The sequence below is a fragment of the Mustela lutreola genome, chromosome 9, assembly GCF_030435805.1.
Source record: "Mustela lutreola isolate mMusLut2 chromosome 9, mMusLut2.pri, whole genome shotgun sequence".
NCBI classification, from domain to species: Eukaryota; Metazoa; Chordata; class Mammalia; order Carnivora; family Mustelidae; genus Mustela; species Mustela lutreola.
The window spans coordinates 31,745,539-31,769,909 of record NC_081298.1 but is presented as its reverse complement, the minus strand read 5'-3'; the positions used below and the strand labels follow the sequence as shown (position 1 = coordinate 31,769,909).

General features: G+C 41.9%; 1 protein-coding gene and 1 long non-coding RNA gene across 4 annotated transcripts in view; one reads left to right on the top strand and one right to left on the bottom strand.

The window, feature by feature from the left end:
* Nucleotides 1-28: 28 nt before the first annotated feature.
* FERMT1 (FERM domain containing kindlin 1) overlaps nt 29-24,371 on the top strand; it is a 35,691-nt gene continuing 11,348 nt past the window's right edge. The window contains exons 1-9 of the mRNA XM_059133917.1: nt 29-182; nt 4,257-4,425; nt 6,258-6,491; nt 9,556-9,702; nt 10,716-10,929; nt 11,893-11,995; nt 17,053-17,160; nt 17,577-17,708; nt 19,296-19,345. Coding sequence (XP_058989900.1) covers nt 4,272-4,425; nt 6,258-6,491; nt 9,556-9,702; nt 10,716-10,929; nt 11,893-11,995; nt 17,053-17,160; nt 17,577-17,708; nt 19,296-19,345 — 1,142 coding nt within the window. The 5' untranslated portion in view covers nt 29-182; nt 4,257-4,271. The remainder of the gene's footprint in view (nt 183-4,256; nt 4,426-6,257; nt 6,492-9,555; nt 9,703-10,715; nt 10,930-11,892; nt 11,996-17,052; nt 17,161-17,576; nt 17,709-19,295; nt 19,346-24,371) is intronic.
* LOC131808034 (uncharacterized) overlaps nt 6,274-24,371 on the bottom strand; it is a 48,860-nt gene continuing 30,762 nt past the window's right edge. For all 3 annotated transcript variants that reach the window (XR_009344653.1, XR_009344652.1, XR_009344654.1), the window contains 2 exons: nt 17,037-17,185; nt 6,274-6,406 (listed from right to left, as the gene is read on the bottom strand). This is a non-coding gene — a long non-coding RNA (uncharacterized LOC131808034). The remainder of the gene's footprint in view (nt 6,407-17,036; nt 17,186-24,371) is intronic.

The window sequence follows — 24,371 nt, the reverse complement described above, 5'->3', positions numbered from 1 at the left end:
GTCCCGGGTGGCTTCCCCGCGGGCCCAGCTTTAACCTCGAGCGGCCGCCGCGAGCGCCCACTCCCGCCCTCCACTTCGCGCGCCCTCCCGCCCGGCCTGGGGCGCCTCCGCCTGGACTCCGGGGGCGCAGGCGTCCACGTGCGCGTCGGCAAAACTGCGCGCTACCCGCGCCCGGAAAGCAGGTGGGTGCGGAGGGCTGGGGCTGGGGTTCGGGGCGCGGGGAGGCTGAGACGGGCGCCGCCCTGGCTGGAGACCCCTTGCTTTCCTTTCTTCAGCCCCCCTTGCACGTAAATAGCTGCGGAATTAAGAATACCGTCCGTGTGGCCACTTTGTCTGGCGTTGTGTATCTGGCCCGGCAACGTAAACTCTCCGTTTAGCCGCGGGGGCCGCCCTATGGGTAAAGGGGCAGGTTTCTGTCCACCCACCTCACCCGCTCTGGCCCCCAGGACCCTGCAGGACTGGCAACCGACAGGTGGAGTGGCCTTTGGACAGGCACACTCTCTGATCTTCCAGGAGAAGCATAGGGGCTATCATATCCCTCATCTTTCTGTCTGCCTGGCTGGCTGTCCTTCGTTGCATTTTCTGCAGACAAGGAGGACAGGAGGAGGTGGACTGCAGGGCTTCACCCAGGGAAGGCAGGTCAACTGGCGCTCTTGGCTTTCTGTTCTGGGCTCCTTCGATTTGTTTTCCCAGTTGGAGTTTGCTGCTCCCCTCAACAAGTAGCAGCTTGTTGCGAATGAGAAGTTCACTCAAAACGGAAGGTGCAGAAAGATAGGAGAGGAATGCGGGGAAACCAGATCGTCCAATTTAAGCCTGAATTTCGCTGTAAGGGAATCACCGTATATTATTACCTGCGTGAGAAGTGGGTTTTCTTTTTTTTTGTTGTTTTTGTTGGAGAAGGGTTTTGATTGCCTAAGTTAGGAAGAGACCAATGTGGAATACTGCAGAAACAAGCAGTAAAGAGTCACTTTAAAGTACAAATGTTTAAAATAACTACACATCGAACCGTAGCAGTTTAGAAATTGTGAGGGTCTTAAAGTCAAATAGTTCAATGCCACGGAATGGAATTATCTTTATTGCTTCCTCACTGGGAAGGATATTAGTAGAAATGCTTAGTGAAGCCTCCTGAGAGTTTAACTAACGTGGTTTTAAGAGTTTTATTTCATACTGGTGTTTCAATTTTATGAAGGACCTGCCCCAGGGTAGAGGCTAAGAGTTTAGAAAGTTGGAAAGACTTGGATTTCTGTCTGGGTGCCGCCATCTAATTTGCTGTGTGGCTTCCCACAAGTTGCCTAACCACTCTGAGCCTGAGTTTCCTCCTTTCCAAGGGGACTGCTGAGCTGATGAAAGAGATAACACAAAATAGTGGTTCAAACAGAGTATATCACACAGTGATGCTTGAGCCTGATGATGATAGTGATGCAAGTGGTTAGGCCCAATACAGTCATTATGTAGCCTTCACTTGGCCATGCAGGAGATCTGTGCATGGGGAGGTACAAGCATTACATCCCTTTTGGTCATACAAACACACAGGAGTTACTTCTGAACTCTCGAATGCGACTTGGACAAATAAAATCTGTCCTAAACCCATTCAGATTTGCAGTGTATTTTTTGTGTATTTTGAGATTCTCTTATGGTTTCTTTCTTTCTTCTTTTTTTTTTTTCCATAAAGATTTTACTTATTTATTTGACACAGAGTGAGTGAGAGAGACACAGAGCAAGCGTAAGCAGGGTGAACGGCAGGCAGGGGAGAAACAGGCAGGCAGGGGAGAAGCAGGCCCCCTGCTGAGCAAGGATCCTGGTGTGGGACTTATCCCAGGGTCCTGGGATTATGACCTGAGCCAAAGGCAGAGAGGCTTAATGGACTGAGCCACCCAGGTGGCCCCCTCTTATGCTTTCAAATGTGAATGGTTTCAAATGCAAACAACACTGGTATACCACTAAGGTTGAAATTAATATTAAACATAATGTTCCTGGGGTGCCTGGGTGGCTCAGTGGGTTAAGCTTCTGCCTTTGGCTCAGGTCATGATCTCAGGGTTCTGGGATCAAGCCCCACATCGGGCTCTCTGCTCAGCAGGGAGCCTGCCTCGCCCTCTCTCTCTGCCTATCTCTCTGCCTACTTGTGATCTCTCTGTGTCAAATAAATAAATAAAAATCTTTAAAAAAAACAAATAATGTTTCTCAGGTGTCACCACAGTCCCTGGCTTAATATTGATTTGGGTAGATTGAAGGGCAGAACGGAGTCCTGAAGCTAATTTTTCATGTGGCTGTTTGGACTCAAAACTGTGAGCCACAGACCAGTGGTACCTGGTGCTTCTTATAAATTCTTATAAATAAAAAATTTAGGTGCACCGCATATTTGCTGAACAGAATCTGCGGTGAGGAAGACCCCAGGGGACTCATGCACTTTCCCTTGGAGAAGTCCCTTTTTAGGAGTTTGAGTGCACTGATGTTTTTCAAAAATAGGCCTTATGAAAACATGGGCATCTCATAAGATGTCTTTACGTAGTGAAGTGAAAAAGATGTGTTACCGTTTAAATGACTGATTTTTTTAAATATTAAAATAGTCAGGAGTGGTAGTATCATTTGTTTTCTGTTTAGAAGTAAGAGCCCTCATTTTAATTCTGCCAATTTCAGATTCCAGTGTTCCTATTACCCCCGACACATTTCAGTCTTGATTCTGTGTAGCTTATTTTATTCTTGTTCCTCCACTAAGAGGAAAACTCTGATTTTGAAGTTCTCACCCCATCTGTATTTTGAAGAGTGGGCTTTGTATGTCTCTCACTCCTGTTTTAAATATTTTGCCGGAGCTATGTCCACAATTTTAATTGATGCACTTAATTTATTAACTTTTATATATCATAAATTGGTAGCTCAAGTAAGTCAAATACATGACAATAATTATTAATGACCTTTATCTTTATATGCATTTAAGGTAAAACTATATAGTATATGACTGAAATAGAAACTATTTACCTATATTTCCATTTTTTGAATTTTCATAGCAGAAGATGTCATCAGTATTTATCGGAGGAGGAGTGCCTGGGTGGCTCAGTGGGTTAAGCTTCTGCCTTTGGCTCAGGTCACGATCTCAGGGTCCTGAGGTCTTGCCCTGTGTCTACTCAGTGGGGAGCCTGCTTCCCTCTCTCTCTCTACCTGCCTCTCTGCCTACTTGTGATCTCTATCTCTCTCTCTGCCAAATAAATAAATAGAATCTTTTATATATATATATATATATATATATATATATATATAGGAGGAATATAATAATGTAGATAGAGGAGGATTTTAATGGCATCCTTTTCTAAAATAAACCTTATTAAGGCATAATTTGCATCAAACTGCAATCAAATTATACATTTAAAATCTGTGCATTTTTGTGATGAACACAGCATAACATATGGAGTTGTTGAATCATTATACTGTACACCTGAAACTAATGTAACATTGTATATCAACTATACTCACAAAAGAATCTGAGCAGGGGTGCCTGGGTGGCTCAATTGGTTGAGCATCTGACTCTTGATCCCAGCTCAGGTCTTGATCTGAGGGTTGTGAGTTCAAGCCCTATGTTTGGCTCCATGTTGGGCATGGAACATGCTTTTAAAAAAAAAAAGTCTATGCATTTTGTCATATGCAAATTACACTTCAATGAAGTTGATTTTTTTTTAAGATATGAAGGATTCCCATGATTTATTGCCTATTGCCACAATAAGTCAGAGAACTATTCAAAATAGTTCAGAGAAAGTCAAGAGAAGTCAATGGAGACAGCAAGTGAAGATTGATGCATTGGGCAAGCACAGAAAATAAATAGTCAAGTCCCTGCGGAAAGATAAAGTTACATAAATTTAGAGACTTGAGACCATTTTGTCTTTAATGTTAAGATGTTGAATAAGGGGTGCCTGGGTGGCTCAGTGGGTTAGGCCTCTGCCTTTGGCTCAGGTCGTGGTCTCAGGGTCGTGGTCTCAGGGTCTTGGAATCGAGTCCCACAATCACCTCCCTGCTCAACAGGGAGCTTCCTTCCCCCTCTCTCTCTGTCTGCTGCTCTGACTGCTTGTGACCTCTCTCTCTCTGTGTCAAATAAATAAATAAAATTAAACTAAAAAAGATGTTGAATCAAATATGGAGCACTGGACACCCTGCTGAGTTTCTGAAGAAGAGGCTAACATGAGAAAAAGTTTTGCCCTGCAGGATCTACTAACAAGCTCCAGCATCCTTCTCACATTCTGATCCGTGTCCTCCTTTTTCTGTGGCAGACGCCTGCATTTGCCATGATGCTCTCATCCAGCGACTTTGCATCTGCTTCTTGGGAGCTCATCGTCAGAGTTGACCATCCAAACGAGGAGAAGCCTAAAGAGGTCACACTGAGAGTGTCTGGAGACCTGCATGTTGGGGGGTTAATGCTCAAGTTAGTAGAACAGATCAGTAAGTTATTGTTTCTTTATAGTTTCCCTGTATTTGAAACCCTTTCTCTTGCATCAACAGTCAATGGCTGATCTAGGTTGTCTGATTGTCAAAGTTTTTCTACTTATTTATCTTACCAATCAGAGAACAAGCTCCTTCCCACAGGAAGAAGAGGAATAGAGGATCCTGCAAAAGCCATAAACGGAACCCTTCGGCCACCCTCATAAAAAGTTGAGTCTGGTGGCAAACTAAAGCTCCCCAGTGGGTATGAAACCATGTCCCCACAGGTTCATCCCACTGGTGGCATCTCAGGTGACTTTAGGTAGCATGACTTTAGATGACTGTGTTGATTCTGTTTGTTAAAGTTTGATTGCTCAGGGAGAAAGTCAGCTCAGTGCTAATGTGTCTTCTAATACATATCCACCATTTGCTACTCTCCCTGTTTAAACAGAGGAAGAGAAGTCTTAAGTGACAGTCTTCACATCAGAAATCAACATGATCGACCTAAAACTTAACAGTGTTTTTCTCTTCTCTTATTTGTTTTTACCTTCTATCCAAAATTGTCCAGATGCTGACTTTTCATTTACACTAATGAGCTGGAGATTTTTTTTTAAATAAGTCTTCATTTAAGTATAATACGTACAGAGAAAAGTGCACTTATCATTCAGTGTACTGCTCAATGAAATTTCAGTCATGTAGCATCCGTGCAGATCAAGAAATAGAATATTACTGACTTCCCCCACCCAAGTATCACATCAGACACCCCCCTCCCCAAGTCACTGCCCCACGAAGGGAAACCACTATCCTGACTTCTAACACCATGGGAATAATTTTACTTGTTTTTAAACTGTATATAGGTGCACTTACATAGAACATACTTTTATGCATCTGCTTTCTTTCACTTAACGTTATATCTGTGAGATTTACCCATATTGTTGCATATAGTTTGGTTCATTTACTCTCATTGTTGTGTGATATTGCATCATGTGATTAGGCCACAATTTATCCATTTACCTATTGGTGGGCATTTGGGTTGTTTCCATTTTCGGGGTCTTTGGTGAGTAGATAGAGGCATTTTCATTGGGGTATAGCTCAGAGAGGAATTACTGCACAACAGGACTTTCTAAAATAGTTACAGAATTTATACTTCTACCAACAGCATTGAAAGGAAAGTTTTCTAACGAAGTGAGAGAATGAGAGAAAGAGAAACATGTTTTAAAAAACAAATAAAGGATGGACTGTTGGTTCCAACATTGACAAAGGAAGAAGATTCAACTTTGATGTCAGCATTGAAGGAGGGGAAAGAGTCCACACTGATGCTGACATTGAGAGAGAGAAAATACTCAGCTGATCTCAGTGTAGACACTTCAGAAACTGGGAATCTGGTGGCAGTGCTAAGAGAGCTGGACATTATGGGGGCGGGGAATGTCGGCTTTATAGTCCTTCTGTGCAGATTTTGGGAGATATTGATGTTCCTCTGTGGAGCAGTGATGTAAGGATTCATTTCTAGAAGGGAAATAATCTTGGTTGAAGTCAAAAACTCCTGGCTTTCCCAGAAAGGACCATGCCCCTAAAGGACTTTAGGGAAAAGAACTCTAGCTTTTTTATCAAGAACAAAATGTGTATGTTTCCGTTCCTTTCACTGTGTTCACATGTAATCAGGATAAGGTTCAGTCTCTGTTTTCTACCTGCCCCACCTTAGAGACTTTGAAGACAGTCCAAGGCTTGTTTGAGCCTCGAGTTGTAAAAGGAGATGGGGAGCTGAAGACCATTTGTAGGTTTCAGCTCTCACATACAATGAAGACTCTAGAGTTCTCTCTCATTTCACTTCATGGTATTTTCCATTTTTGCAGACGTAGCCCAAGACTGGTCAGACTTTGCCCTCTGGTGGGAACAGAAACATTGCTGGCTTCTGAAAACACACTGGACTCTGGACAAATGTGGGGTCCAGGCAGACGCAAAGCTTCTCTTCACCCCTCAGCACAAAATGCTTCGCCTCCGCCTGCCAAACGCAAAGACAGTGAGGTTGCGAGTCAGTTTCTCCGCTGTGGTTTTTAAAGCTGTCAGTGATATCTGCAAAATCCTGAGTGAGTACCCTAGAGGGGCCCTGTGCCCTTTGGACTGTTGGTGAAGGAGGACAGAGAAATTATGTGTGCTTACTGCCTACAAGCGGTTGGCTTTACAGAACACTTCCTTTACTAGGAAGCATACTTTTCAAGTTTTTTCTGGGGACTTTCGCCGTGCAAGTAGAGTTAAACCAAATGGAACATTATTGGAGTAAATCAGATTCATTTCCACAAAGCTTAACACTATTTCAAAAGAGATCTGTAAACAGAAGAAACAAACCCATTAAGATTATCCCCCCCCAAAAAAAATTAATTATTTTAAGCTGTGCTAATATCATCATTATTTTTAAGGCAAACCAGGAAGTTCCATTCAATCATCATCACCATAGAGCTGATGTATCTTTATTGTTTTTGAGATAATGGTGTTTCAGTGTCTTCACTACAGCAAATACTCCATCCACAAAAATTATCTGTGTAATTTATTTAAAGTCAGAAGTTATACTTCATTATGGATTGAAAACTAATCCTTACAGTTTTAACAGTCTTTAGGGACAACACCGTCCAAACCATGTATTTGGGGAACTTCTATAATGGAAGTGAACCCTACATCCTTGTTTAATATTTTCTTGTTTAATATTTTTCTTGTTTTCTTGTTTAATATTTTTTTAAAGTGTATAGGTGCATTCTTTGGTTCTAAGGCTAAGATTTGGCATTTGAATACAGTATTTATGATATATGAGTGAGTGATCTCTCTTCCCCATTAAACTATAAACTGCTCATTCATTCATTCCTTCAACAAATATATCCTGATTAGGCAGGCATTGTGGTGAGTGCTAGGGATTGGTGAACAATAAAAACAGTACCAAACCCCTTCCCTTCTTGAGCTGATATGCTAAGATGAAGAGACAAGAAAGAATGAATGTAAAAGTAATTTAAAAATAAGATGTTAAAAGGAGATATTTGGTAGAGAAAAAAAGAAAAGTTCTAACAGTATATGCAGGATTGGGAGTTCCAATGTTGGGCAGTTGGGACTACTATGGTATTAAATAGGGTGAAGACAGAAACCATTACTTGAGCATGCCCGAGTTCCTAACACCTAGCACAACACCGGGCACACGTTTGCTGCTCATTAACTATTAAGTGAACAAGTGAATGGAACCTTCCATTTCAGAGCCTTCCATTTCACAGCAGTGCCTCTGGTACATGGTGGGAAAATGGCGAGCACCAGGGCATGTTGTTTCCAGCAATATTCCAATGAGGATTGGAAAACAAAGGAAATGATAAAGCCCAGTCCACAGTAGATGAGAAAGACACATCGTGGCTGGGGCCAAAAACTTGAGGTTGCAACATATATAGATCTGGAAAAGAGAAGAAGTCAGACATTCTTCTCTTTTCCAGAATATATCTTCATAGTCGTTCTAAAGGGCTCAACCTGGCATTTCTGATTATTGTCTTTTGTATCCATTCAGCTGAAGCTAAATAATATTTAGCAACATGATGGGTGTTCTCACAAAGAAAAGGCAAGATGCAAATCTTGGCCTTAGAGATGCAGGTTTGGTTTGGTTTGGTTGTTTTGTTTCTAATGCTCCTACTGGAAATTCTGATTCATCTCCTGGTCTTATCTATAAATTATGCGTTTGGAATGGGCACATGTGTGGGTTGCAACCTGACAATCAAGCATCCTTGGTTACAGGGGAAGAGGATGAAGCTGAACTGCTAGCCTCAGCCTCAGCACGAAGCAGTGTTTGAACTGAAAAATGGCAGGACCTGTGGAATGGGTGCATCCGCCTCCAGGAAAGCTGCTTTCAGATTCTAACCTGCACATTCCCTGGCTTTTACTTGGAATCACAAAGCAGCTCAGTGTGGTTAATGGTCATCAGGTGTTCTGATTGGCAATGGCAATTATAAATATATTTGACTAATGGAGAAAACTGGGAATCCTCTTGGTTTGAGTGCTCCAGAAGCAGACCCTGAGACAAGAATTCAAGGACAAACAATTATTTGGGTGAGAGGGAGGAAGATGATTCCAGAAGACACTGGTTGGGGGTGAGGACATAAGACTGGAAAGAGAATGCCATCCATAAGAGAGTGTCACCAACCCAGTCGCATTTGGGGCAGTTGGGGGCTCCTGGGAGACCATGTAACATGCCTCGAGCTGGCCTGCCAAGGGGTGAGGGACCGGGAGGGTTAATATACCACCCCTAGTCAGTCATTGAGGGCTGCCCTCGGGGAATGTTAATTCCCTGAACTCGTGTGGCCTCTGCACTCCTATGTAGACTATGGTACCTCCGTGGCGCAGACACACTTGTCCTAGCACCCACCGGAAGTTGCGTCAGAGCGCGCGGAAGTGGTGAGGGCAGTGAAGAGATGCGCAGGGCACCCGGGCTTCCTGCCATAGGGATGAAATTAGTGATCGGGCACAGTGTAAGAGAAAGGCTTTCAGGATCTATGTTCTATAAAGAAAAAGGGGAGTTCTTGGTTGTTATTTTAGAAAAAAACACTGAAAAAAGAGACAAAAGAGAAGGAGGGAAAAATTGGTAGTGAACAGATAATGCGAGAACAGCCAAGTGCTGATGATGGTTGAAGCTGGCTGATAAAAACACAAGAGGCCTATTATACTATTCCCTTTATCTTTGAAATATTTTCATAATATACTAAAAAACAACTAGGACTTTTATTAGACTAAATCTCCCTCCTCTTGGACATTCCCCTCCCCCACACACACGTGCCTGCACCTGTTTTAGGAGTCTCTTTTCCAGAATATATCTTCATAGTCGTTCTAAAGGGCTCTTCCAAAGAGGTGTAATTTAGTTCCATTGACTTCTCAGGAATTTCCTGAGAAATGATTTCAGATGCCCAGCATGACTCTGAGTCTTAGAAGGAATTTTCATTTACTTTTCATTTTACTTTTTTTTTTTTAAGTTTTATTTTATTTCTTTTTAGTAATCTCGATGCCCATTGTGGGGCTTGAACTCACAGTTCTGAGGTCAGGAGTCACCTTCCCCTCCAACTGAGCCAGCCAGGCACCCCCTCTTTTTCCTTTTTGATAGTTTTTCATTTTTCTTTATATTTATTTGTTTGTTAGATATCAGAAGATCAGAAGAACTTTCCTTGTTAAAGCCATCTGGTGACTATTTTAAAAAGAAGAAAAAAAAAGACAAAAGTAACAGGGAGCCCATAATTGAAGATATTTTGAACCTGGAGGGTTCTTCAACGACTTCAGGTCCACCGGGTATGATTCGTGTCAGCTGTTTTATTGTTGTGTTTCATTCTTAAATACAAAGATTTCTTAAATCCCAAGACATTTCCCTCCCTCTGCTCCTCTTTCCCTTGTCTGCCCATCCCTCCCCTCCCTTGCCCCCGAAGAAAGACTAAAATTTCAGGATTCCTGTGATGAAGAAAGGATATGCAATTAATCTTAGAACTCACAGAATATTTTTAATCAGGTTTGTTTTATGGCTCGTTACTTTTTGAAGTGAGCTCTACACCCAGCGTGGAGCTTGAACTCACGACCCTGAGATGAAGACGTGCTCTACCCACTGTATACATTATTGGCTTCACTGTGTATATTAAGTTGTTGATGAATGCAAAACTTTAGGGGAATTGGCTGTGTGTGAATCTGGGGGAAAATAGATTAGTTGGATCACTCAAATAATACTTTCCCTGATTCTATCTTCATGTGACTCTTTCCTGAATTCAGTTTAAATTTTGCATTGGGCGTTTAACAAGTGGGCAGGTAAAAATTCTGGAAAGACACTATCCTTGTCTTTTTACATAGTCATAAATCAATCTCTAGCTTGCTTGCAATAAAGGTCTTCTTGCATAGTATATCCCAATGCAAAGAATAAAAACATTCTTTGCGTTTTCCTTACACAGACCATATGATTTATAAACCATCAACTAGCTGGATTCTTAAAATTGGCAGGTACTATTATTTGCCTAAAGGATTTGCCCAAAAATAAAGTCTGTACATGCACTTTTGGGGGACCTTCTGTTCTCTGATGATGCCAAAACTCACTGCTGAAATAAGATTTTGAACTGACAAAGAGAGAGTCCCCAACATTTGCCTGGGTTGGTTTTAGGTGTTTTTATGGACTATGAGTTCTATGCCTTTTCAGGAGCTAAAGTGGTACAAACATTTAAATTCAAAATCCATTTGGGTATAAGCAATGTTAGCACCTATTTTTCTAAAGACCCTTCCTCCTGAATCTCGTATCACAGTGCATGCTTCCCTTTGCCTTGCAGTAAGTCCTGGCTTATACAGTAAAACCATGACTCCCACGTACGACCCCATCAGTGGAACGCCCGCATCCTCCACCATGACTTGGTTCAGCGACAGCCCTTTGACAGAACAAAACTGCAGCGTCCTGGCATTCAGCCAACCCCCCCAGTCACCAGAAGCACTGGCAGATATGTACCAGCCTCGGTCTCTGGTTGACAAAGCCAGGCTTAACGCAGGGTAAGGACATGGCTCCATTTCGTTTCTCGGTCACCACGTTCGTCTGTTATGAGAGTCCCTCTCCCCCACTGGGCCTCACTCCCCCACTACACCGGAGATTGCATCTCAGTCATCCTTATTTGCCCCCCAAGACCTGATAGAACAGACATTCAGGCCATCTTCACTCCATGGGACTGGATGGCATTCATCCCCATCTCATTCTGTTGCTCACTTTTATTCTCCACCTCTCCACCCCTTACCATGACCCAGTATTTATTTTTCAGCTCTAGAACTGTGCCATCCAGACAGGAGTCACTAGCCACAGGTGGATACTTACATTTCACTTTGAATTTAATTAAAATTAAAGTGTGGCACTAGCTACACTTAAATCTTCATTAGCCACATGTGACTAGTGGGCATTTTGTCAGACAGGGCAATACAGAATATTTACATTGTTATAGAAAGTTCTAGCCAATAAGATAGACCCAGCGTTGAGTCAGACCAGACAGAGGAGAAGCAGTGCGGGAAGTCAGCAAGTAGAGATTTTTCATTCTGGCTCCACGACGAAGCACATGACCTTGAACATAGCACTTAATGTCACTAAGACTCCATTTTCCCACCCATAACACTGAGAAAATAGAAACTGCCTTGGCTTCTTCACTGGGTTACTTTAAAGTATCAGTGTAAACAAAATATGCATACAAAAAACACTTGGAAAGTTATTAAAAGCTATAAAATAAAATGTAGATATAAGATATTATCAAGTCCTCTCCCTTACAGATTTTTGGTTATATTACTTACTCGGACATTGTTCAGGGAAATACATACACACGTATGTGTATATCTACATCTATGTGTATATAAATGGAAATACATGTATATAAATGTAAATATGTATAGAAACATATTAGGTAATGCTATAATAGGTGTGTGTAAAATTGATTGACTATTAAACTCATCCTAACTCATCCCACTCTTTTCCAGTTGGCTGGACTCCTCACGTTCCCTTATGGAGCAAGGCATCCAGGAGGATGAGCAGCTGCTGTTACGATTTAAATACTACACTTTCTTTGACTTGAATCCCAAAGTAAGATACTGTTTATCTTCTTCATTTTTTTAAAGATTTTATTTATTTATTTGAGAGAGAGAGAGAGAATGAGCAGGGGGCAGGAGGGTAGAGGCAGAGGGAGAAGCAGACTCCCCATCAAGCTGGGAGCCAGACGTGGGACTCGATCCCAGAACCCCAGGATCATGACCTGAGCCCAAGGCAGACGCTTGGTCAACTAAGCCACCCAGGTGCCTCTTCTCCCTCTCCCTTTTTCAATGTGAAGGCCTAGAAGTGGAAGATCCAGTCATTTAGTTCTCCAAATTAGGGTTAATTTGTATAATCTTCTGTTTAGCTCTGCTAAACTCTCTAGTCTTGTTACATAAAAGCAATGACGTGACCAGCTGCCCCTGAGTTAGTGGAAGCCTCTTGGGGCCTTCCCTCCCAGTGTGGTGTGCGCTGCCCCTCTCCATCCCCACGAACGGAGGAACAAGAGGAGAGTGGCTCACAGAGCTGGACTCTCCTTCTAGGAAGGAAGGAGCATCTGAGCAAGGTTAAGAGCCGGTTCTCATGAACAAGCCAGGACCCCATGATGGTGCACGCTACACTCCCCACTGCAGGGCCAGATAAGACTTTGGTGATGAGAAAGAGAGATCATCTGTATGAATAAAGACCCCAGCTGGTCAGCAACTCCCATTAAGTGTCCATCTGCCTCCCGACGTTTACTAGGACAACTGAGGGGTGAAATAAATCCTCTGAATTTCTGCCCCTTCCTTGGCCTGCTTGGCCTGTTTGTGGAGTTGTAAGTCAGCACTTAACCTGCCACATGTCAAGAATATAAACGGGCCCTCCAAGTGCACAGGGTGATTTTATCCCAGGTTGGTGCTTGTTGCTTTCTTCCATTCACTGGCAGGCCCTTCTCACCCACAATAGTGATTCTGCTTCTCATGGCACTGTCTTCTCCTGGATCCTGATGTTAAGTCTGGTCTTCAAAGGTGCAACTTGGGTCCTAGTGCTTCCTTAACTGGCATCTTCTTCAAAATAAGTCAGTCCTTGGTTTAGATCCAACTTAATGCCCCTGGACCTCGCTTGTGTCTGGAGCGCCTAACTTCCACTGAATCATGGCAAACAAGCAAATTTTGGCTCTTTGATAAAACCTTCAGGAGAAACTACTCTACAGCTTCTTCCAAAATAGAGGGGGTTTTTTTGGTTTTGATTTTTTTTAAGGGTGCTTTGAATGATCAGATTTGCTTAATTGCTAAGGAGTTCTCTCCACATGGCTCATGAAGGAAACCTGTTTGAATCTAACAGACAAATAGAAGCTGTCAACCCAAACATGGCCAGAAGACTCGGGCTTTGGGGATATGGCTTTGGGGCACAGGAAAAACCACTTCAGAGTTCCCTTCTCCCCTCTTCTAAAGTATGAAATGTTATAAATATAACCACGTTTAGTTCCAACTTTCTACTAGATACTGAGTAGATAGAGGAATACAGAAACTTAAGATGCAGTTCATGTTTTTATAGAATCTACAATCAAAGCAAGAAGAGCAAAGATAGCACCCATGAAACCAGGTAAAACAGACAGGACACCCCACAGAAGAGAACAAGACTGTATAGTAGAATGAAGGAGCTTCTCCTCTCCAGCTTTCAGAGGAGAGATGTAGGCAGGCAGTTGCACTAGGGTTACAAGTACTGATTAAAATCTCAGATACACAAAAATACTAGGATATACAAAATTTCAAAAATAATATACTTTAAAAATACAAAATCCAGAATCCATAAAAGATTGATACATTTTCATAAATTAAAATTTTATGCATGACAAAAAACTATATACACAGTGAAAAAATCAGTCTTTGCAACACATGCGACAAACAAAAGGCTAATTTCCCTAATAAAGAGCTCCTGAAAATCAATTTAAAAAAAGAAGAACAGGGAACTTGCTTCTCTCTCTCTCTCTCTCTACCTACTGGTGATCTCTCTCTCTCTGTCAAATAAATAAATAAATAAAATCTTTAAAAAAAAAAAAAAGAAGAAGAAGAAGAACAGCAACCACCCAGTAAGCTAATGAGCAAAGGATGTGAACATGTAGTTCATAGAAAAGGAACTAGACTGACTTTTAGCCTTATACTGGCAAAGATCAAAAAGTTTCATATACCGTCTTAGCAAGAGTTTGGGGGAAATGGCTCTCATACCCTGCTTGTAGTCCAAAGTATAAATTAATCTGATCCTTATTGAAGGTAATTTGGCAATATCTATCAGAATTACAATTCTACATAGCTTTGACCCAGCAAATCCACTGCACTGTATATATGCCACAGTTATACTCAAATATGTGCTTTGATATGTCTGTATACGAGAACAGTTATTACCAAAATTTGCTCATTTGCCATGATTCAGTGGAAGTGAGGCACTCCAGACACAAGCTAGGTCCAGGGGCATTAAGTTGGATCTAAACCAAAAACTGACCAGAAATAAGGCTTGAGGAAGAAAATTGGAAACTACCTAACCATCCATCAATAGGGAAGTGGTTAAGTATATTATGATATATCCATATAGTATTGTTGCTAAGAAGAATGAATCAGCTTTCTTTTGATGTGGAACCCATTCAAGGCATATTATAGAATGAAAAAGAACAAGGTACAAAACAGTCCATAGAGAAACTATCATTTGTAGGGAACAAGGAAGAGAAAGAGACTTTTTGTTGTCCGTTCTTTTGTCCCTTTAGAATTCATGCAAACCAAATTCCTTCATTATCTATTCATTTGCCCCATTTCAGTTGTGAAGAAAAAAACTGTTACAACTCTAGTAATTCATAGTATTTTTTTTAATGTTCAGTAGAGAAAAGGTGCACATCAGTTTTAATAAGAGTCCTAGAGGGCACTGAAAGTTCCTCCCAGCTAACTGGGAACCCTTTGTGAGGAGATCTCTATAATGAGCCTTTCTTGAGGGAGTGAATCTCTGGGAAACAGGTCTTGGTACTTGTTTGTATTGGTGGCTGGTAGATGGAGTGAGGCGTTAACTGAATTGTCTGGATGAGAAGAAACAGGGATTCAGGCAATGGAGGTGGCAGAAACCATGTGCTTCCCAGTCTAGGATTTCTGTTTTCACTAAACCAGAAGACAAAGGAAATCAAGAGCCAAGGAAGGGTAAGAACAGCCAATCCCCACCAAGGGAAGAAAATTTGTCTCTTGCGTCAGGGAAACCACTGACAGAGTTCTCAGAGAGAGAAAGATCTGTTAGGGTGCCTGTTAATAAATGACCCACCAAAACCTGGGAACTTTCGATGTTCTAGAGCCTCAGGGGGAACATGAACAAGACTCCAGAGAAGGAAATCCAGAGCTCTGCTGGCTGTCAAAGAGCAATCCAGTGTTCCTCAGTGGGAGCCAGGGCTCATCCTGTCCATCATAACATCTTGTACTAGAGCCTGTTCTCTTACTGCCAGTCTGCAAATGTGGGCCAACTTCTGTTTGGCCAATGTTCTTCCACCATATTGTTTTATTTGGTTTTGTGGGGGGGGTGAGTAGGGGAATTAGGTTTGTTCGGGTGTGGAAGCTCTGATTCATTTTTGTAAGTCTTTACTGACTGCATTTGAGAGAAAAACCTGATCGGGTGATTTGACTTACTCTCACCAAAACTCCTACAGCATTAGGATTGAAGACACTGTGACTGACTGGGGGACAGACCGAGACAGACAGACAGTCCAATTCAAATTTTAGTAGCCGCACATACTATTTGGATTTTGCCTATAAACTGTTCATGAAGCAAGGGTCTTTTTGTTAGGGAGAGGGGCAGGGGTTGCCTCATTTTTGGTGTGCATGGTATGTGCTTTTTCAGTTGTTTTTATCTTGATTGCCGTGTCATTTACATGCCATAAAATTCTATTATAATGATTGTAGTGCATTCATATGGTTGTACAACCGTCACCACAGTCCAGTTGTAAAACACTTGGCATCACCCAAAAAAAGTTTTCTCATATCCCATCTATGGTCAGTCCTGGCTCCTAGCCCCAGCCCACCACTTGGTCCACCTTCTGTCTCCAGGTTTGCCTTTTCTGGAAGTTTCCTATGGATGGACTCATACAGTATGTCATCTTGTGCCTGTGGATCTGAGCCCCCTCTGTGTTTTCACTTGTATCCATAGCACATTCCTTCTTACTGCCAAGTGGTGTCCCCTTGTTCACGAGGCCCACATGTTTAGCCTTTCACCAGTCGAGGGACCCCCCTGGAACCTTTCTGGTTCAGAGCTGTTATAAGCAACGCTGTTGTGAATATTCTCACGTGTGTTCTGTTTTGGTTTGTTTGGGGCAAGTCCTGGGCCCAGCTCCTGAGGGGTGTCCCACAAAGTTCACAAAGCAAAGACAGACTTTCTTAATGTTCTCAGTCCTCCAGCTTCCCAAGGGCCACACGTGTGGGCTCGTGTTTGTCTTGCCCTGCCGGCAGCTTCAGCACTGCCAGGAAGGACTGTGCCTCTACGGTGGGTTCCATTTCCGGCTGACCTGATAGCAATGCTCTTTGCTGGTTTGGGCTCGCTGTGGATTTTTAGATCCCCTATCATCTTTTTTCCTAGTGTGTACAAGGTTAATGCAAAAGGAAAAATAAACTAGTGTTAATCACCCTGTGATAAATCTGTTTAGGCACTCTATCTTTCTATTCCTCCTCCATATTTCCCTCACCTTTTTTCTTTAAGGAAACAGTAAACTGTATACCGTGGCGGGGGGTGGGGGCAGAGTAGGAGTTATGGTTTAATGGGTACAGAGTTGCAGTTTTGTTAGTTGAAGAGAGTCCTGTAGGTAGGTGGTGACAGTGATTTTTCCTATCAGTGGAAGTGTGATAAAAGAGAGGGAGAAATAATGCAATCAGAGATGGGTCAATTTGGCCCCTTGAAGAAGCTCTAGAAAATATTTTGACAAAGCAGTTTCTAAGTTCAGAAGTAAAAGGAGCTGGGGCAGTGGAAAGAGAAGTATTTCTTTCACTTACCTGAGCACAAGTTTTCTGCGTTAACAAGGAATGGCCTCCATGTTTCCAGTGTTTTCGTACTGAGGAATATAAATATGTCCCCTCCCCAACACATACACACCTACCTGTTTCTTCCCTTAGTACGATGCTGTTCGAATCAACCAACTCTATGAACAAGCCAGGTGGGCCATCCTCTTGGAAGAAATTGACTGCACGGAAGAAGAAATGTTGATCTTTGCAGCACTGCAAGTATGGGACCTTCAGTACCTTCTCTCTGCAAGAAAACAAAGCAAATTTGTTTTCTTAAAGTTTCCTTTTCCTCATACTGTTTCTTTTCTTTCAAGAAAGAACTGAAAGTGAGGGGAACCCATTTCAATTTAAAATATTTCTCATAACCCACACATGCGCCCATCTTCTATAAGGCGTTAGTCTCGTAATTTTTATCTCATCCCTACTACAAGCTCAACCAGTGCTGGAGAAGAACCAAGTTTGAACATGACTAAGCATCCTTCTCAAAATAATTCAGATGAAAATGTCATTTTCCCTTCAGAGGAGGGAGACCTCCTTCTAGGAGACGTTCAGAAGAGATTGTCTTCAAAAAGAGGAAAGTGCTGAGGGATGCATGTGTGTTTATAACGTTGCTGAAACCTCTGTTTATATCCTAGTATCACATTAGCAAACTCTCGCTGTCAGCTGACACACAGGATTTTGCAAATGAGTCTGAGGTCGACGAAGTAGAAGCTGCACTCTCTAATTTGGAAGTGACCCTAGAAGGTGGAAAAGCAGACAACGCTTTGGTATGAACTTTTCTGGTAACTCAGAACCGTGGCTGCGTTCTCATGGGCTGACACATCTAAATGAGCTCTTTTTTATGAGAAATAAGAGAATCTTGTGTCTGATTTTGAAAAAAGAAAACATACTTTTCACCAGCTTAAAGCTAGCAAGACCTGACTGGCTTTTCTCAGGTCAGTTCCGGAAGGGACTATGAGATATGTTCGGTGCTGTTAAGGGCAGTACTTTTATATGTATTTCTTAGGGAGAAGCTGGGGAGTAGGAGGCAAAGACTGCCACCGCCAAGGACTTTTCTTTACTGAGGCAGTCTCTCCCCTCAGATGTGGAGAGAACCACCCAGACTGTTGTACAGCTAGCTGTGAGAATGGAGAAGATGCTTCACAGATACAAAGCCTATTATCTACTGACCTAGCCATGCACTGCAACTGGGCAAGGTTGACACAGTGAGGGCGTTTATTCTGGGACACTCGAAAAAGCTCCTAAACCCTTTTGACTTCAGGAAATAGACAAAAACCTTCCAGTGAGACATAAAGTAATACAAGTATTTTATCATCTCCTTATCCATGAAACGTGGCAGAATGGTGGCTTTATAATCGGAATGCCTCTCCTGTTTGATTCACCTGTTGAGTTCCACCCTTTTGTTTAACTAAGTACCTCAGTCATGGGAGTAATTATTAGTTTAATGCACACTGAATCAGAGGTGGATCTATTGTCATTGGATATAAATAGTAAGAGATAAAAATGAGTCACTATATTCTTGTGGATTTAATGCATGTTTCCCTGTAATTGATTTCCTTAAAATGGGAAGTTGGTATTATGCAAAAGCAAATACTTCACACAAACTAAATGCCAAGATTCTGTGGAGATTCAGAGCCCTGTCTCAGGTTTATAGGAGACACAGGACTCATTGTATTGACTTCTCTTTTGTCAGCTTCCTCCACTGAATAGGTAGACCGTGATCCTTCTCAGAATAAATGAAAAATTCCCTCCTCCCACTCTGAATATTTTCACGTGATGCTAAACAATAGGCTTTTCATTTAGAAAGTAGGCACCGGCCTACACCGCAGAATGAACTCTGAACCAGGTTCCTTTTGAGAAGTTAATCAGTGAACTAGATGTAACTAGATTTACCCTTTCTGAGGTAAAACTTGCAAAATATTTTGCTAAAAGTAGCAATTTCTAACTCATATTTTTACCTTGAATGGTAGTGTTTGGTCAGGTTTTTTAATCTCTTTTCATTTTTATGACCCATGACCCATAAAGAAAGTGGGGGAGGAAATGTACGACTTAACAAACTTGTATTGTCATCCAAGTCACCATCCAGATCAAGAATTAGAACTTTGTCAGCCACCCAGAAACCCATGTTGTGCCCCTTCCCACCCCCCTCCCTTGCCCACTCCCCATCTGCTGGGGTCACTACTAGAAATGTGGCTCATGTGACTGAGGAACTGAGTTTCTCATTAGTTTAATTTTGATTAATTCACATTTTCATCACCCCATGTGGTGAGTGGCTACAGTATTAGATGGTGCAGATATAGAGGATCAACGCCACCTAATTAACCACTTATGAAATGTTATCTGTTTTTCCTTAGGAGGACATTACTGATATCCCTAAACTTGCAGATCATCTCAAATTATTTAGGTAAGTCACCCTTAACGGGGAAAGGGATTTCTCCTAACAAAGCCTCGCAGGTCAACTGTGCAGGAATTTAAATTGAACCTGCCGTACTAAGCAAGTTCCTGGTTCAAAGGTGGAGCTCGAGCTTTGGCATCAGACAGACAATGGGCTGAATCCTGGCTTGACAACCTGTACTAGCTGGGTCCCCTCGGGCATTGTCATGTGTCTGAGCCTCAGTCTCCTGATCTATAAAATGGGGACATACCTCTTCTTGGGTTTATTGGGGAGGTTGAAGAAGATAACATATATGAAGCATTGAGCATGGTCCCTGCTCATAGTATGTGCTCAATAAATGGTGTAAACATGGCCTGTGTCTGCGACTAGTGAACGCCTATGCTAGACTGGTCATCCGCAAGGCTCAGGACTGGGCATCATTCGAAGGTTCTTTCGTGGTTGAAAAGTCAGTTGTCTCTAGAACTTTGGTCCTGGGCTTATACAGAAGTAGTCTCCTTGGTTTATCAACCTTTGCCTATGACAGTGTTTCTGAGAAACTCCCCAGTCACCTCAGATCTGAGACTTAAAAAGACAGAGGAGTTTTTTATTTCATGGAAAGAAAAAAAACATTTGTGATGGTGCCAGGGTGTGTTAAGATGAAAAGAATAAGGCCCCTTTGAAGTTCTATCAATTACTCATGTCACTTTATGGTTCGTTGACTTTTCTTAACACACCGACACTTCAGCGGGTCAATGACTTGAAAAGAAACACGAGTTGTTTGGGGAACATATGATGCAAAGAAAGACTTAGAAAGAGAGAACAGCGAATCAGGTATAAGTGAGAAGCATCCAAAGGTAACGATTTTTATCACTGGGTTTCTATAAGTTGCTTTTTTCTTTTTTTTTTTTTTTAATGTTATCTCAAACAATGGGTGGCTCAGTCATTAAGCATCTGCCTTTGGCTCAGGTCATCATCCCAGGGTCCAGGGATCAAACCCCGCATTGGGCTCCCTTCTCGGCGGGAAGCCTGCTTGTCCCTCTCCCACTCCCTTTGCTTGTGTTTCCTCTCTCGCTATTTCTCTCTGTGTCAAATAAATACATAAAATCTTTAACAAAAATTTAAAAAATAAAAGGGACGCCCAGGTGGCTCAGTCAGTTAATCGGCTGCCTTCGGCTCAGGTCGTGATCCCAGAGTCCTGGGATCAAGCCCTGCATTGGACTCCATGCTTAGTGGAGAAGCTGCTTCTCCCTCTCCCTCTGCTTGCCGCTCTGCCTACTTGTGCCATCTATCTATCTGTCAAATAAAGAAATAAATAAAATATTTTTATAAAATTAAAAATTAAAAAAACAGAAATGCCCATTTTTAAAAATTAAGTCAATTTCATTAATTCTTATTAATTAAATTTAACTTTTGTGGCATACATGGTTGCAACCACATATATTGTTATAGTCGGAGCTATAGTAGTAATTTGAATCCACAAATACATCTTTATAATTTTTAATAATCATTCTATGAAGAAAGTAAGTTGCCATATTCTCTGTCTAGAGCAAATGCAGCGCTTCACAAACCAAAAGGTGACCTTTTCCTTCCTCTAGATGTTTCCAGAGAAGGAGAGAACATTCCGGGGTTAAGCCCTCCATCCACTTCACTTTAATGTGATTGCTTTGCTCAAACACACAGAACTGTCTTCTGTTTCATAGCAGTCACTGTATCTACCAAAGGTCTAAAGAGGTTGACTTTAATAGATAATACAGTTCATGGAAGGGAGAGATGAAGGAGGAAGGGAAGGAAGAAGGAAGCAAAGAAGAAAGGAGACAGGAAGGCAGGAGAGTCGAGCTGCACCCCTCCTACTTTTTAGCGTGTGACCCTTAAAGACCCTTCATTTCACTTCCTTGGGCTTCCTTTCCTTATCAGTAGACCAACAGTAGAATGAGCAGTAGAACGAGCCGTGAACTTCAGTCTTGCTCTGAATATGCACGAGTGCTAGATAAAGTGAAAATAAAAGCATTGTGAATACAAAATTGAGGTGAGACGGGGAGGTCCAGCTTGCAGGCGATGCAGAGGGAATCTGATTCTACAAATGAAACCTCAGACACACAGAGGGATTTGGGCCAAGACCACATTCCCATGAGAATCTGGGATTTTAATCCCCAGGAGAGACAGGAGAGGACCCTATAGGCCTGTTGTAAGGTACTGATGCTGGCCCGAAGCCCATGCCCAATGGCAGAAACTTGCTAAAGGTGGCCTTCTCTGTTTAGCCAGGGGTAGAAAAGCTGTCCATCTGCCCCAGGAAGCAAGGAGGAAGTTCTTCCCAAGTGGGGTCCTACTTGGGGAAATGAAAAGTCTCTGGAGAAACAAGAGTCAAACCCTATGTCCCACATGGAGGTAGATCTAAATTTAAATGTCTTATATGAGAAGTGAATTCTGAAAAAAAAATAAATAAAATAGAAATGGGCCCAGGACCACAAAACCCATGAAGCCCTGGCAAATGAAATTACAAAAATACCTGGAGGGAAATATCCACAATCTAGCATGCATGGGCCTTCCAGAGGAAATAGTAACCCCCTAAAAACTGACCTCCCGGGACGCCTGGGTGGCTCAGTTAGTTAAGCAGCTGCCTTCGGCTCAGGTCATGATCCCAGCGTCCTGGGATCAAGTCCCACATCGGGCTCCTTGCTCCACAGGGAGCCTGCTTCTCCCTCTGACTCTGCCTGCCACTCTGTCTGCCTATGCTCGTTCTCGCTCGCTCTCTCTCTGACAAATAAATAAATAAAATCTTTAAAAAAATAAAAATAAAAATAAATAAAACCACTCAATTCTTAAAAAAAAAAAAAAAAAAAAAACTGACCTCCCTGTAAAAATGACTAGCCACGTGAGCTCATGAACCACCATAAAGGAAAGACAACAGACCCAGCAAACAAGAAGATTAGCAGTTTCAGTAAGTTTAGATAATAGAACAATCTGAAAAAACAGTAAAATGAATATGCTTAGAATCCTTAAGGAAACTAACAGATAAAAATCCTCATGAAAGAGAAGAGATAATATTGAAAAGGACCCAAATAGAAACTCTGGAAATGAAAAATTTAGTCATAGGAATTTAAAATTGAATAGGTGCTCTGAATGTCAAGTTTAAAAGCACAGTTAAGGGGCGCCTGGGTGGCTCAGTGGGTTAAGCCTCTGCCTTCGGCTCAGGTCATGATCCCAGGGTTCTGGGATCAAGCCCCGCATCGGGCTCTCTGCTCAGCAGGGAGCCTGCTTCCTCCTCTCTCTCTCTGCCTGCCTCTCTGCCTACTTGTGATCTCTCTCTGTCAAATAAATTTAAAAAATAAAATAAAAAAATAAAAGCACAGTTAAGGGGCACCTAAGTGGCTCAGTCGGTTAAGCCTCTGACTCCTGATTCCAGTTCAAGTCATCATCTCAGGGTTGTGAGATCGAGCCCTGTCTCAGGCTCCACACTGAGCGTGGAGCCTGCTTAAGATTCTGTCTTTCCCTCTCTCTCTGCCTTCCCCTCCCCCACCACTCACACATGTGTGCACTCTCTCTCTCTAAAAAGATAGTAATAATAATTAAAATAATTAATAAAAATGAAAACACAGTTAAATAGAGAACACAGGTAGAAATGGAAAATGTTATAGGTAGAATGAAAAGTTTCAATATACACCTACTAGGAGTTCTAGAATATATGGGGAATAGGCAAGTATTCAAAACAGAAAGCTTGAGAGTGTTCCATAATTGTTGAAGCCAAAAATCCTTAAGTTCAGGAATCATAAATTCCAATCAAAATACATCTCTATAAATGTACATCTTAGTAAGGCCAATAATTGATAAGAGAAAGTCTTTAAATCAGAGAGAAAAGACAGATTTCTTAGCAAGGAAAAACAGTTAAGTGGGCAGCAGACTTCTTGTTGGCTAGAAAATCTCTTGAAAGTGCTAAGAGAAAATAACAATCTAGAACTTCCTGCCCAACCAGGCTTTCAAGATTCTACTTTATGCAAACTCCTAAGTACAGATCAGACAAGTTATAATCCTACTGCTAAGTTACATACTTGATAAAAACAGTTATTTATGTCCAAACTGTAAGGTGTGACCACTGTTGCAGAGATTACTTTGGAATAAATAAAATGGCTCCTCTAGAGGATTAGAGAGAGAGGAGCACATGTAAAATTCATTCATTGCCTCATTCACAGACAAGTTACTGTAGGTGAATAGGCAAACTCTACTGGACCAAAGAAGTTCCAGGCTGACTTACACAATGTCTATGGGAGATTATCAGTGAGATTCTTGATAAATAAAAGATACCTAAAATACAATGGAAACTTCATAAAGAGGGAGTGACCATTAAAATCTTTAGTCCCACTAAGACACCCTGGTTATCACATGGAAAAATACCTTTAAGAGGAGTCGTGCACTCTTGTTTTTTCAAAAGAATGTGTTCCAAATTTATGACCTCCCTGTGATGACAAGTGGCTGTCCGTGGTCAGCCTGCAGATGCTTTCAAAATAATGAACACACTTCACCTCTCCTTCAAGAAAAAGGTGAGTGTGAAATAAGTGAGAACACAATTGGTATTCTAAAGAGATTAGTGCTGCGAAGAGAGCGTTTTGGAAAGCACTTATTTGGAAATGTTTCCATTGTCACACTGTTGCCAATAATGATACCGCCTATTAAAACTATATTCTCTTGCCCTGAATTTTGATCATATCTCTCAGTTAAGCTGAGAGTCTGTTCAAAATGGGAGAACTGCAAAAAAGAAAATCACAAGCTCAAAACAGCATCACTTAGATCCATCTCCAAACTAGGACTTAACACCTAACCTAGTTGCAATTTCAGCTTCCCCCAGAAATGAGTCCTAACCAATCAGAAGGGAATTTTCTGATCAGCACCAATGAGGTCATCTGTCACATGGGCCCTCCATCTCCCAAAAGATGAGGTAATCACCTAATAAGACCTCCTGCCCTTCCCCACCAAGGAAGGTGGCCTTGCCTGGGATGGTCCTTTCTTTTACTAATAACTTTCTCACCCCACCTTCCTTCCTATGGCAACCTTCCATTTTGTA